The 14663-nt window shown below is 39.4% G+C and overlaps 1 protein-coding gene across 1 annotated transcript; it reads left to right on the top strand.

The window, feature by feature from the left end:
• The first annotated feature begins 332 nt into the window (after positions 1-332).
• Positions 333-2684, top strand: LOC143551932 (auxin-responsive protein IAA12-like). The gene is made up of 4 exons (XM_077042272.1): positions 333-580; positions 1916-2151; positions 2223-2316; positions 2396-2684. The coding sequence occupies exons 1-4, from the start codon at positions 333-335 to the stop codon at positions 2454-2456; spliced, it is 639 nt and encodes a 212-aa protein (XP_076898387.1). The 3' UTR covers positions 2457-2684.
• Positions 2685-14663: the final 11979 nt, after the last annotated feature.

Genomic DNA, 14663 nt, shown 5'->3' with positions numbered 1-14663 from the left:
AATAATAATAATAATAATAATAATAATAATAATAATAATAAAAGAAAAACATGTTTTGAGGTGGCCTAGCTTCTTTCATGGCGGGGGCAGTGTGTTTGGTTTTTTAATGGAAACACACACCACCAGTGTGCGTGTGTGTTTGTGTTTGTGTTTGTGTTTGTGCGGGGTACGGAGACTGCTTTGGAAGAAACCGATCATGAATTAAGGCGCACGAATCCGACATATGGGTCCCGCCTCAACCCTTTAATAAGTTTCTTCCTTTGCACTTCTCCTTCCATCCTCCTTCAAATAGCTAGCTACCTACCTTGATCATGTCCAAAAACAATCATAATATGTCAACTAAGGATGATGATGATGATGATGATCTTGAATTGGTGTTAGGATTGAGTACTGGACTTGGTGGTGGCTTGAAGACTAAGGAAGAAGCTTCTAGAATGATTTTGGCTAGTCAAGGTTTACATAATTTGAAGCCTTCTTGTTCATCTTCGTCGTCTTCTTCTTCTGTCAACATCCCTACTTATTCCATTGATGGTATTAAGAGAACTTGTATTCATTCTGTCTCTCCTCCTAATGCTACCAGGTAGTTATAGTTTAAATCTTTCCATCTTAATAACTTCTTGTTATTTTTTATTTTCTAGAAAGATTTTCCATTTGAACATGATCAAAAAAGATATCTTGTTTTATGGGTATTTTGTTATTGAATTTGTTACATCCCTGCATTAAGCTTATGTTAATTTCAGTTGAAAAAAACTTGGGGTAACTATGAGAAACCGTTATCGGAAAACTCACTTTACCTAGCTAGTAAGAATGACAAGCAAACCAACCCCAATAAGCAAACTCGTAACATTTGATGGGTACTAGTTACTAGTCTTAGCAATTAATGCTGAAATATATCGAATATTGGTCAAGGCCCGATATTCGAGATATCAGTTATTGCAATGGGATATCGGTAAATTTAATATCATGTAAAATTCATATATATAGTAATTTAACACTAATAATTTAGTATGCTCGCCTACTATTAACAAATTAACCTTTTGCAACTTGCAAAACATCAACAATTGTAGCAAGTATGTATTAATTAAGACTTAAAACACTAGCATTGAAGTATTAGAAACTAAAAATTGATAATTAAGACTTAAAACGCTGGTATCGGAAGTATTAGTAATATATCGGTCAATATCGCCGATATTATCGATACCGATATTTTATCAAGGGACCGATAACCGATAGATCACCAATATATCGGTGATATATCAGTGATATCGACTGCATAGGTACTAGTTTTAAAAATTTTTAATGGTATTGGAGGGCTGTGGTATTATTTGATACCAGACCCAACTACCTGAAACATGTGTATCTGTTTAGTCAGACCATAAGTCCATAACCATAACCATAAACATTTTCTTTTTATTTTTATCTTCATTTGTTTTGGCCCGGTAACATAATAATTAACTAATTCACTAATTTTTTGGTTTTTATAATTCTAATTTCTTGAGTAATAAACTTATATGAAAATTAAAAAGGTAAAAAAAATGTATTGGAAGATCTCAATGGATAATTTTTAAAAAAGTAACAGTATACCCAATACCAGATGGGCATGAACCGAGATTTACCAATACTTGTCCAATTCTCATCCGGTCATCCCTACCTAACCAAAGGGTTCATGTAAATCATACACATACACTTCAAGATGTTGAAATTCATTTATGCCTAGCATATGTACAAGTAGTGAAATGTTGAAGAGCGACCGCTTTCGACTTTCTGCCTAATACTTGTTCATGATCATATATATATGTTCTACCTGAGACCAGTTTCCTTATTCTAAATATTTGTCAGCAATGCTAAGTTATGGTTCAAGATTCTTACATTTTGATGCTAAAGCTAATTATGTTTTGAAATCATGTTTGTGAAGCGTGGTCGGATGGCCGCCAATAAGAAAAGCTCATCGTGTGCCAATGGCTAACCGCACCAAATTAGAACATGAAGAGTTTAGCTCTACACCCAGAACCGAAAACATAACCAACGGTCATCATTTAACTGTAAAGGTGAACATGGATGGAACCCTGATTGGAAGAAAGGTGGACCTTTATGCCCACACCTCCTATGAAACATTAGCTCAAACCTTGGAGAACATGTTTTATGGAAGATGTAAGTTGAGTTCACATTATTATAAAGTTTGAAGTTGGGACTTAAGATTTTACAATGTTGCCATTGTTCAGGTTCTTCAAGATTGTTGAATGAAACATCTGAGTTTGTGCTCACTTATGAAGATAAAGATGGAGACTGTATGCTTGTTGGAGATGTACCTTGGCAGTATGTTTATGTATTTTAAGCCTCAATTTGTTTAGAAAATGAAGGACTTTGTGTTTTGATTTTCTTTATTTCGTGTCAGGATGTTTCTTAGCTCGGTGAAAAGGCTGCGGATCCTTCGAAACCAAAAAATGCAGCATTAAGGTTTCAAGACAGCAGGAGATGGATATACAATGTTATACGGATTCATGGAAGGGTTTTTGGGTTGTTTAAGTTCCTAAATGTTGGCTTATATTTTGTTTTTTCATATATATAGTTTATTGGCACCAGAATCAGCTTTGAAGTTTAAACAAGCATTTGAGCTGTTGGTGCAAGCATACAGCTTGACTGAGTGTCTGGTTTGAGAATTTTTATTGACCTTTTGAATCAAAATACACAAATTTGTATGATTTGGATTTTCTTATATTTCGATCGGTTTTGAACAAAACCAAATTGTTATTTTGGAATTGTAGTAGTTTTGGTTACTAACTTATACTACAGAAAGTACCCAACAATCTAATATCAGGAGAACGGTGAGAAGAAGAAATCAAATGGGAGAATTGTATCATTAAGCCTCTTAACAAGACATATATAAATAGTACAAAGATCTAGTGAAAAATATTCTAATACAATACAAACTTATCGAAAACAATGTTTAGACGATATGCATGGATTTTTTTAACACGGTTCGCTATTTAAAAGTAATTCACGTGTAGGTAAAACACTAAAACCTGATTAGATAAAGGCTTAGTGAAGAAAAATATATATAATTCCTTTGATATGTTTTATGATGTTATAATGGTTGCCTCATTAAAAGTTTGTTAATAGAAGAAAGTGTGACAATATCATGGGTAAAGAGAACAAAAAAAATATAACCCGTATAATAATAAAATGTATGAACACAAACAGTAGTTGGACCATGAGATCAGCCATTAATCGTGTATCGAACCTACAACGATTGATAATTTCATATACATAAATTAAACGCGCATACACTTACAAGATATACATCATCACAAAAGCCAAAACAATCACCAAAATGATCAGTAACACATAAAATCCCAAAGACAAACTATTGCTTTTCTTAGAAAACCACTTCTCCAGGTTTGAATCTTTCAAAGTTAGCCATACCCCAGGATCTCCCATATTCAACCGGCTTCCGATCATTATCGAGTTATTCAACCCTTGTATATTGTTATTTACATAAATGTTGACACCACAACTTTCATTCACCTCACCAAATGAGAACCCCGAGCCACGATGGATGACCATTGTGGCTCCCATATTTGTTCCTTCCAAATTTGGGTTGCTAATGATATTGGGTCGTTGGAAGGCTGCACTACCAGGGTCTCGGCGGATGCTATCTGACGCCATGATTTGAGCTATGAGAGCAGATATGTTGATGTTGGCTGTTGTGTGGTCAAATTTGTGGTGTTTCATGGTGGTAATGTATGTTTGGTTTACAAACCAAGAAAGAACCATACTTTGCTTATACAATTGGTAGTGGTATGGTTTATGCCTTTCTCTAACCACAAGACAAGACAACTTTATGTATTTTTGCCCAATGATAGCTTCACACACACATACACTTTTGCATTTTAACGTGACAATAATATGAAATATATAGTGTAAAGTTAAGGGGGAATAGACATAATTGGTGGTGCAAATGACCTACTAGGCTACTAGGCTAAAACTGTGGTATGGTGGTGTAAAAGGGGCGTTGAAGCTACCATGTTAGCATGCTTCAACGATGAACACACCACACCAAGCGTTAAAGACCGGGACAGGGGCCCAAGGGCCAGGGCAGCGTCGACATGAAGGTAGCAGGCATGCTTTAATTTTTTATTAGTATTTAAAAGTATTACCAATCATTTCAGTACCCCACTTAATTATTAGTTTCACCTGTCACTCACAACGCACATAACATACACTCTAGTGACGTGATTTCCCATTCACACTAGGGAATGAAGTTTGTCCAGACTCGTAAGAATCTTTAGAGTATTTTAGCCTTATAGTCCATAACTGAGTGGTGATTTGTTTCAGGTGGGTTTCCAAAAGCATCAAGCATTCGTGTTATATATATGCCTATAGAAATGCTACACCAAACAACACTCTAGAAGGTGTGTTACATTTATTATTCACCTTGATTCGGCGTTAACAACATTTAATTAATAGAATTCTAATGAAATCTTAAGAACAATAAAATGCCTAATTAATATTTCACAATGTGCCACACAAGTCAAGAACATTTTGAAACTTTTGTTAGTTTTTTTTTCTATTAATTTTTTTTCCACATAGTGTTTTTGACTATACGATTATGACAGCTCAACTGAGAATTATATCTATGTCAATCTATGTCAGCTTCAGATCGAATATGCAGTTGACCGCTATCCGTCATGAACCCATGATTAAAAAAAAAAACTAAATCGTGTCTTTAACACGCTTAACTTCCTAAAGGACTAAAAAGCGTAAATCAATTGTCAAGAATGGGATTCGAACCCATGCCCTTTCGGACCTGACCTGAAACTGGCGCCTTAGACCAACTCGGCCATCTTAGACGTTATTATTTCAATTTTCATCACTTAAATATTTAGCAATACTATATTCTTTTTGTTGCGAATACGCAAGCAGGCCCACAAATGGTCTGTCTCGACCTCCACTATGATCCCATTCTGTTCATGATTTGATGTCATCATGCATTGCCCAAACCCTATGGGTATTGAAAAGTGTAAAAAAGCAATATTTGTTATTAGGTATTTTATACTTAATCATCTTTAAGTAATTATAAATTTATAATTTGTTATAGAATTAAACAAGAAATAGCAGAGTGTGAGGTCAAGATACACGGTTTGGAGGGCGGTGTCTAGGTGATTAGAGATGACTTTTCCCGATTTCCATGATTTCGGATGACTTGGTTTTTTTTATGGATATGAGTAGTTTTTTAGAAAAAAAAAAGAAAGAAGGTGACTTCTGGAAGCTAATATTATAACTACTTGGTGGGCTCTTTAAAGATCAGATACAAAGATATATTCAGCTTGGGTCTGAAAAAGCATGATTTTATTTTTGATGATGTCGCTATAGGTTATTTGCTTTGGTTTTCAACAGGTGTTCTAAAGTTAGAATCGATTTTATAGATTAGTTATAAAAACGGGTGTTTGTTGATGTAATTTGTAATTTTGGTGATTCACTTTTTACGTCTTGATAAGGGTTTTTAATATAAGTCTAGTTTCCAAAGAAAATAAATAAAAAGAAAAAAAAACGGGTACAAACAATTTTCTTAATTATTCTTAAAAGATTAAAGCCCAAAATTAAAATACTATTCGATAATAAAGCTATTATTAAAAACCACAAAGCATCAAGAAAAATACTATTTAAGCATTTTTATTTTGCTTTTTTATAGAATAAACTTTTGATAATAGATAATGTATTTGACTATTTGCATAACAAATCAAACTATTTTGATTTCATTTAATCCATTCCATTCGTGGTTAAAATGAACCACTCAATTCCAAAAACTTCAATTTAAAAAGTGGTATTGAGTTCAAGTATTATTTGAACCGGGATCATTGGTTAAGTTATTATATAGTTTTAAAAGGTCCAAAATTTTAATTTAGTAGATCGTCTGAATATATATTTAATTATCAAATCAGACTATTTTGAGGCATATTATATCACTAGACTAGAGGAATCTTTAGCTTTCTATCCTCTCTATACAAGACTAAACACACAACTTTTCTTTTTGATCATTCAATGTGAGTCACTTTTCCAATTGACAAAAAGATCATGAATCAACCTTTTATAGATAGCGATTTTTGTTTGAATTTGAGTTGTATAATAGTGTTGGTTGGTTTGTTTTGAAAAATCTTGAAACTGTAATTGATGCTTTGGCTTAGAAACACCATAGAACTAATTGAACCGACTGATGACCCTCTCGCTATATGAAAAGTTTGAAATTTGAAGTGCTCTTTAAAGCTAGAAAAAAGATTAAATCGTCCGTGATCCTAATTCACCATTGCTTGCATAACAAACACTTGAAATAATATGAAGAAATTATGAACAACCCATTAATTTCCTCCGATACACTTATTCAAAATTCATATTAACTTGTGTTCCCCAAAGATCAAGCGAAAAACGATGATTCATATCATATGACTTGCGTTCAAGAGCAAGAAGATATGGTATGCACTTTGTTGTATGCTCTTCAATATATGAATTCTTTTATAGTAACTGCAAATTACAGTATAATCTTCAGTATTAGAAGAATAGTGGTCAATCTCTACATTTTGAACTCCCCAAATTGGTGGTGGAACAAATACCCTCGGGACCCCATCATCAAACTCGTACTCAGGAATCGGCTCCCGAATAACTTGTCTTCTCTGTGCTATGCGGTCTCTTGGTTGTTGAACTGGCTCGGGTGTTCAATTGCGTTGGGCTTGTTGTTGCTCTCTTCTATAGTACCGACCCCAACGAACGTCTTCCATATCTTCCTCATCCTTAAACTTCTCAAAATCATCAAACAACCTCCGTCGATTATTTGCCCTTTCAAGCTCAAACTCAGCCTGATTGTTCGGTGGTTCAAACTTGATTGATCGATCATTTCTCATGTGGAACTGTCTCTGATTCGGGTCACCACCTCTACGGTTTTGGTTAATGTTTTGGTTAAATGGTGGTATGTCATTTGGTGGAATGTTTTGTGGAATGGGTTGTTCTTGGTTTTGAGGTAGGCCTTGGTTTTCGGGTTGAAACAAAGGTGGGCCTTGGTAATTTTTCGGATGGTCCATATCTTCTTGTTTTGGTTTTGAGGTTTCACCCTTTATTTGAATTGCTCGGTTTCTTATTGCGGCTTTTTCGATTTCCGGATCAAACTGCAGCACCTCTTTGTCTCGAGAATATCTCATATGCATTAACCGGAGCTAAAAACGGCAAAAATATAAAAATTGATATGAACCAATTGGTGGTGTTAGTCGGTAAATTTGGACGTTGGTAAAACCCGAAAGTTGTTAGTCATGGTCGTTAAGGTTGTGAGTGTAACACCCCGACCGATGGCGGATTATACATCGGGGCGCCACGTATTGTTTCATTACTCGTGACACTATTTGGGTGTCAATATTTAATAAATACATTTACCGCGCACGCGCAACACTATTTGTAAAGTAACATAAATCATAACATAAATCAAAATATTCAAATAACATAAACTTGTCTTGTTACATTTTTAAACTAGGTCCAAAAGAAAAGAAAACATCCTATGTGTCCTCAAGCTTCCAGAAACAGCTACAGCAAACCTGAACATGTGTTAAAATAAAACGTCAACACTTGCGTGTCGGTGAGAAATCAAGTTTAATAGATATACATAGATAACAATATCTGCGCGCATCATGTGTATAACTGGTGTTCAACAATGGTGTAATCAGATTGTGACCAAGCCTTAGATCATAGCTCATAGTTCAATCCGTGCTCCCAATTGAGCACAAAAACAAGAAAACTGTGCAAGTGTAAACAAAAGAGAAATCATAAACGATAGTTCTCCCGTGTTCATCTAATGGATCCATGAAAACTGCGGAATAGGCCGACAAGACGGTTAATGATCCACACATACAAATAAACAGCCAAGTCTACGTCCATAACACATGGGGTTTTGCGCGACAAAAGTTTATAAACAAGTTTAAGACTCAAGTTTGTACGAACACATGAACATCCCAAAACATTAAAAATAAAAAGGGATTAGGTACGAGATTACTCACCTGAAAAAGGTGTGTTGAAAGATAATGCAAGAACCAACTTTTAACAAGCACAAGTTAACCTATAAATAAGAATTTATTGGTTTAATGATTTGTTTTATGCCTTGAAAATATGTTAGCATAGTAATATGTCAAATTATTATATATTATATATTACCGGAAATCTGGGCAGGACAAGGGAAAAGACGAAGGCAGAGAGAGGAGGCGGCTGAGGAACAACGGCAGAGGGCAAAGAGAAGAGAGCAGAGAAGAGTTTAAGTGTTTGTGTGTGTAGTGTTAAAAGAAAATAGTTTAATTTATAGGAAAACCCTAGGGAACACAATCCCTTGAAAAGGGGAAAAGATCTTAACAAATCAAGCAAAAGATACTAAAAAGCATAAGAAAACAAAAGCAAAAGATATCAAAAGATATGCCGGCAGCTGCAGGGGAAGGGGAAAGCTGACAGGTTACAGAATAAAGCATGGGAGGAGTCAGATAAAGGTACTGGAAAAGCATATCTCAAAAGATAATGTCAGTCACTTTTTCTGCCAACCTATAGGGTTGGTGCGCATGCTGCGCCGAAAGTGGCTTTTCAGACATAAGGCAGGTTAGGTCAACAGCACAGAAGATAAGATATCACAAAAGCAAACAGGCTGGATAAAACAGAAGAAAAGATACAAGTCTAGCGCGAGAAAGCTGCGCGCGAGAAGGCTAAGGAGCGCCGCGGGAAGAACCAAAGGACAAGCAAAGAGTTAAGAGAAAAAGGGGTTCAAGGCTCAAGGGTTAAGCAGAGGGGCGGGACGGCGACAAGAAAGAGAAAGAGGCGGGACGGCGACAAGAAAGAGAAAGAGGCGGGACGGCGACAAGAAAGAGAAAAGGGCGAGATGGCGACAAGAAAGAGAATATTATTATTAGTAAGTAAAAATATATATTTTAAATGTTAAGTTGTAAAAAGAAAAATAATTAAATTTTAAATCATAAAAAGAATCGGATTCGAAAACGGGTACCTGGGTCGGGTCGGATTGGGCAGTTGTCACAGTCTCCCCTACTTTAAGAAATTTCGTCCCGAAATTTATCTCGAAGTAGGTGGCGCAGAGAAAAGGTGCGGGTACTTGATCTTCATCTGATCTTCCCTTTCCCAAGTGAACTCGGCTCCGCGCTTGGACTGCCAACGAACTTTAACAATAGGGATGCGACTGCGCTTGGTTTGCTTTACCTCGCGATCCATAATCTCAACAGGCTTCTCAACGAAATGCATAGACTCATCAACTTGAACTTCATCAAGAGGCATGTGAAGGTTCTCGTCAGCTAAACATTTCTTGAGATTGGATACATGGAACGTTGGATGCACATTGCTGAGCGCGGGCGGCAGGTCCAGTTTGTAGGCAACTTTTCCCACACGCGCGAGAATCTTGAATGGACCAACATAACGAGGCGCAAGCTTACCTTTCTTCCCAAAGCGAACAACACCCTTCCAGGGCGACACTTTGAGGAGAGCAAGATCACCAACTAGAAATTCGAGAGGCTTCCGCCTGCGATCTGCGTAACTCTTCTGTCGGCTTCTGGCAGTCAGCAGATGATCACGGATCTTGGCGATTTTATCGGTTGTCTCTTGAACTAGTTCGGGTCCTGTGATTTGAACTTCACCCACTTCGTTCCAACAAATCGGTGAACGGCACTTTCGTCCGTAAAGTGCTTTAAATGGGGCCATACCGATGCTGGAATGATAGCTGTTATTATAAGAGAACTCGACCAGAGGTAGGTGTGAATCCCAATTACCTCCAAAATCAAGAACACAAGATCGAAGCATATCCTCAAGGGTTTGGATGGTTCGCTCAGACTGTCCGTCAGTCTGAGGATGATATGCAGTACTCATGTCCAAACGAGTTCCTAACGCAGTTTGGAGAGATTTCCAAAAGCGAGATATAAAACGGCCATCGCGATCGGATATGATGCTCAAGGGAGTACCATGACGGCAGACAATTTCCTTGACATAAAGATGCGCAAGTTGTTCAACACGGTAGGTTTCACGAATGGGCAGAAAGTGGGCAGACTTGGTCAGTCGATCCACTATTACCCAAATGCTATCATGTTTGTTTGCGGTCAAGGGTAACTTGGTGATAAAGTCCATTGCTATACTTTCCCATTTCCACATAGGAATTTCAGGTTGTTCGAGCAAACCAGATGGGCGTTGATGTCAGCTTTTACCTTAGAACAAGTTAGACATTTAGCTACGAACACAGCAATATCCTTTTTCATACCAGGCCACCAATAAGAAAGGCGCAAATCTTTGTACATTTTGTCAGCACCAGGATGAACGGAATACCGAGATTTGTGCGCTTCATTCAGTATGACAGAGCGAAGATTCTCATCATTGGGGATCCAGATGCGATTGAGATAGCAGAGAATTCCACTCAGATTAGGGACAAAATGCGCTTCCGCGCCACACGCTAACTCGGTGCGAAGGTTGCCATTGCTGATGGATGCGCGCTGCGCGTCACGAATGCGTGATTCAAGATTGCTTTGAATCGGCGCGAAGTGAAGCTGCGTGCGCGGCAAGATACAGTTAAGCTGGCTGGGTTTTCGGCTGAGCGCATCAGCTACCACATTAGCCTTTCCAGGGTGATATCGGATCTCACAATCGTAATCGCTGATGAGTTCGTTCCATCGGCGTTGTCTCATGTTAAGTTCCTTTTGATCAAAAATATGCTGAAGGCTTTTATGGTCGGTGTAAAGGATACACTTAGTACCATAGAGGTAGTGTCTCCAGATTTTTAAGGCAAATACAACTGCACCAAGTTCGAGGTCGTGAGTCGTATAATTCTTTTCATGAATTTTGAGTTGCCTAGACGCGTAAGCGATAACCTTGCCTCGTTGCATAAGTACACAACCGAGACCTTGGTTGGAGGCATCACAAAAAACGACAAAATCATCATTACCCTCAGGTAGCGCTAGAACAGGAGCTTCGCACAACAATCGCTTGAGCGTTTGGAAGGCTTCTTCTTGCTTCGAGCCCCAAATATATGGTTTGCCTTTGTGCGTTAAAGCTGTTAAAGGCAAAGCGATCTTTGAGAAGTTCGAAATAAATCGCCGGTAGTAACCAGCTAAGCCCAAAAAGGAACAGATTTCGGTAGAAGTGGATGGCGTAATCCAGTTCTTGATTGCTTCAATTTTGGATGGGTCGACATGAATACCCATCTTGTTTACAACATGACTAAGAAACTGTACTTCATCCGACCAAAATTAACACTTGGAGAGTTTGGCAAAGAGTTGCTCGTTCGAAGCTTTTGCAACACCAACTGAAGATGTTGCTCATGCTCGGCCTTGGTTTTGGAATAAATCAGAACGTCATCGATAAACACAATCACGAATTTATCCAAGAAAGGCCTACACACCCGATTCATTAGATCCATGAAAACAGCGGGTGCGTTGGTTAAACCGAAGGACATGACCAAGAATTCAAAATGGCCATAGCGAGTTCGAAAGGCAGTTTTAGGAATATCCTCTTCGCGGATACGCAACTGGTGATAGCCAGAACGGAGATCGATCTTGGAGAAACAAGAGGCACCTTGGAGTTGATCAAAGAGGTTGTCAATACGCGGTAAGGGATACCGGTTCTTAATGGTGAGCTTGTTCAGCTCGCGGTAATCAATACACATGCGAAACGAACCGTCTTTCTTTTTAACGAACAACACCGGAGCACCCCAGGGCGAAGAGCTAGGGCGAATGAATCCTTTATCGGTCAACTCTTGAAGTTGACTTGCTAATTCTTGCATCTCAGCGGGTGCAAGACGATAAGGAGATTTGGCTACGGGGGAAGCACCAGGGACAAGATCAATACGAAACTCGACTTCCCGAACGGGAGGTAAACCAGAAAGATCATCGGGAAAGACTTCAGGAAAGTCACGCACGATAGGGATTTCACAAAGTTTCTTCTTTCCTTTATCGGGTTTGACCACATGGGCTAAGAATGCGATACATTTCTTCCGCAAGAGTCTTCGGGTTTCAGCGCAAGACATAAGTTTAAGACCGTTAGACGGTTTCTCGCCGTAGATATGAAGATCACCATTTTCTCGAGGGATGCGAATCAACTTCTTGGCGCAGATTACTTCGGCGCGATTTTGCGAGAGCCAGTCCATTCCAATAATAACATCAAAACTTCCAAGAGGCATGGGGATGAGGTCGATCAGAAAATCGTCTTCGTTAAGGTTAAGCGTGCAATCTTTAATCACGGAGTTTATTAAAATAGTTTCACCATTAGCCAATTCAACTGAAAAGTTTTCGCTTAAGTTTATGCGCGGTAGCGCAAGTTTCTGCTCAAATGCGCGAGAAATAAAACTTCTATCGGCGCCAGTATCAAAGAGTATAGATGCATAATGTCCGTTAAGTAAAAATGTACCATTAACCACGTCATTATTCGCTTGCGCTTGGTGCGCGGTTATGTTAAAAGCTCGTCCGCGCGTCACTTGGTTCGAAATTTGGTTAACTGGGTTCGCTTGCGTAATCTGAACTTGCAGTCTCGGGCACGCGTTCCGGAAATGACTGGGATCACCGCAGTTGTAGCACGACCTGGGTCGTGGATTAGTGTATGTTGGTTGTGGGTTCTGCAGGTAGGCTGGTGGTGTTTGCGCAGTTGGGTTGGCGGAAGGGACTCTACAGTACTCAGCAGAGTGGCCAACGCGGCCACATCGGTTACATTGTCGACACGGGGTGTGAGTTGGGTGATGAAGTCTACAGATTGGGCAAAACGGTTGGTTTCCTGTGTAGGGTTTCTTAGTTGGCGGGGCAGGGAGTGCGGGATTGGTTAAGGCATAGTTATGGACTACAGGGGGTGTGGGGTAGGTTGATAGTGGGTTAAGAGCGTGTACTGGAGGTTGGTAGGCGGGTTGCTGGACAATGGGCGGGTTGGTAAGCGCATAGGCTTTGCGCCTGCGCTTGAGGTTGTTACGGTTTGAGGGTTCTGGTTTGGTTTCTGTTGGTTCTGGGACAGTCTTGGTGGGTTTGGTCTTCTCAGATCCCCGCAGGAACAGGGTTCCTGCTCTGACATGGTTGTCGCTGAGCACAGCGGCCAACTCGATGGCGTCAGAGAGGGTTACTGGGTTTCTGGCCCATACAGAGTCTTGAATTTCCATGGGGAGACCCCCAAGGAACTTCTCGATGGCTCGGCGGGAAGGGGTAACTAGGTGTGGGACAAGCAAGCTTAATTCATGGAAGCGCGTCGCGTACTCGCGCGCTTCGCCACTGTAGTGTTTCAGGTTCCAAAACTCTTCCTCCAGGCGCTTTACTTCGTTGGGAGGGCAGAATTCTCGCGTCAAGATTTCCTTGAATTCCTCCCAGAGCATGCTAGAAGCAGCCTCTGCGCCACGCGCATGAGCTACTCCGTTCCACCAAGTAAGCGCCCTTGATTCCAGGACACTAGAGGCATATAAGGTTCGTCGGTCTGAAGGGCATTGGGTATGGAGGAAAGTGTTTTCAATTTTCTCGAGCCACTGGAGCATTACGGTGGCTCCTTCAAGTCCTGTGAATTTCGGAGGGTTACCCGCATTGAAGGATTTAATATTGTATCCGGAGGGGTTGGTATTAGTTTGGTTTAAGGCTTGGGCTATTGCGGCGGCCATTTCCTGGGAACGTTGCTGCCTACGTCTGCGCGAGGCTTCTCTCCTCGGATGGCGGCGAGATAGCGGAGGCATTCTATAAAAGTTTTAGTTTTTGTTAATATCGTTTTAGCGCAAAGTACATCGTCGTAAAGCTTGTTTCGCGAAGTTAAACGCTATCAAATTTGAAGTAAAATGCAAACTTAATACAGGTAATGAATTCGAATTGAAAATCGACAATTCATGCATCACCATGACTTTCCGAATTCTCAATTTAAAATATCGAGTAAACGAATATTGGAGATTGACAATTCATGTATCACCATGACTTTTCAAATCTTCAATTTAAAACATAAAGTTAATGGTAATTGAAAATCAACTATTCATGTACCACCATGACTTCTCGGATTTTCAATCCCCACAACAAACGAATATGTAAGTAAAGAAATAAATTGAAATTTAATAAAAATCGAAAGATCGCGAATAAAACATGAAATCAAGTGCTGCGTATGCGCAAGCATATTTTATAAATATCGAGTAAATAACAATTAGCGCGCGAACATGAGATTTCTCTCATGCGCGAGAAGGGACTCTTAGGTATTCTAGGTCGTTACGTCTAACCTCCTATCCTAAAGTCACGGAGCTCTGATACCAATCTGTAACATCCGGCCCCTCGCACCACCAATATTGTCCGCTCTGCCCACGAAGAGCTCCCGGATTTGTTTTTGGTTTCCCAAAACGCGTTGGTGATGTTAAGAGGCAGGACATTACTTATGAACCAGTGATCTCTCTTGTCCACGGCCGATGTGGGATAGCCTAAGAGTGGGACGATGTTGTGTTTGCCAAGGGTGTTACAGTGAGTCAACGCGAATTCGGTCCGTTATGTTCATTATAGTACCATAACTAAAAAAACAGAAACAAAATGATATGTCCAATACAGTGCCGCCAGTGGCTCAATCGACACTTATCGGCACCAAACTTCCTAATTGTTATATATAATAATATGCTATCTTCATTATATGATATTATCATTCAATACCCAAAGTCTGATCGATCT

The sequence above is a fragment of the Bidens hawaiensis genome, unplaced genomic scaffold, assembly GCF_021521415.1.
Source record: "Bidens hawaiensis isolate Kalapana, Puna unplaced genomic scaffold, B.hawaiensis_p1.1 tig00016744_1, whole genome shotgun sequence".
NCBI lineage: Eukaryota > Viridiplantae > Streptophyta > Magnoliopsida > Asterales > Asteraceae > Bidens > Bidens hawaiensis.
Note: the sequence above shows the minus strand (reverse complement) of the source record. Positions and strands in the feature narration are given on the sequence as shown.

Excerpts from the sequence above, each read along its gene's own strand:
- LOC143551932 (XM_077042272.1), top strand. The coding sequence starts at position 333 with ATGTCAACTAAGGATGATGATGATGATGATGATCTTGAATTGGTGTTA. Across the intron at positions 581-1,915 it reads TCTCCTCCTAATGCTACCAG|CGTGGTCGGATGGCCGCCAA; the intron begins GTAGTTATAGTT and ends ATGTTTGTGAAG. Across the intron at positions 2,152-2,222 it reads GAACATGTTTTATGGAAGAT|GTTCTTCAAGATTGTTGAAT; the intron begins GTAAGTTGAGTT and ends GCCATTGTTCAG.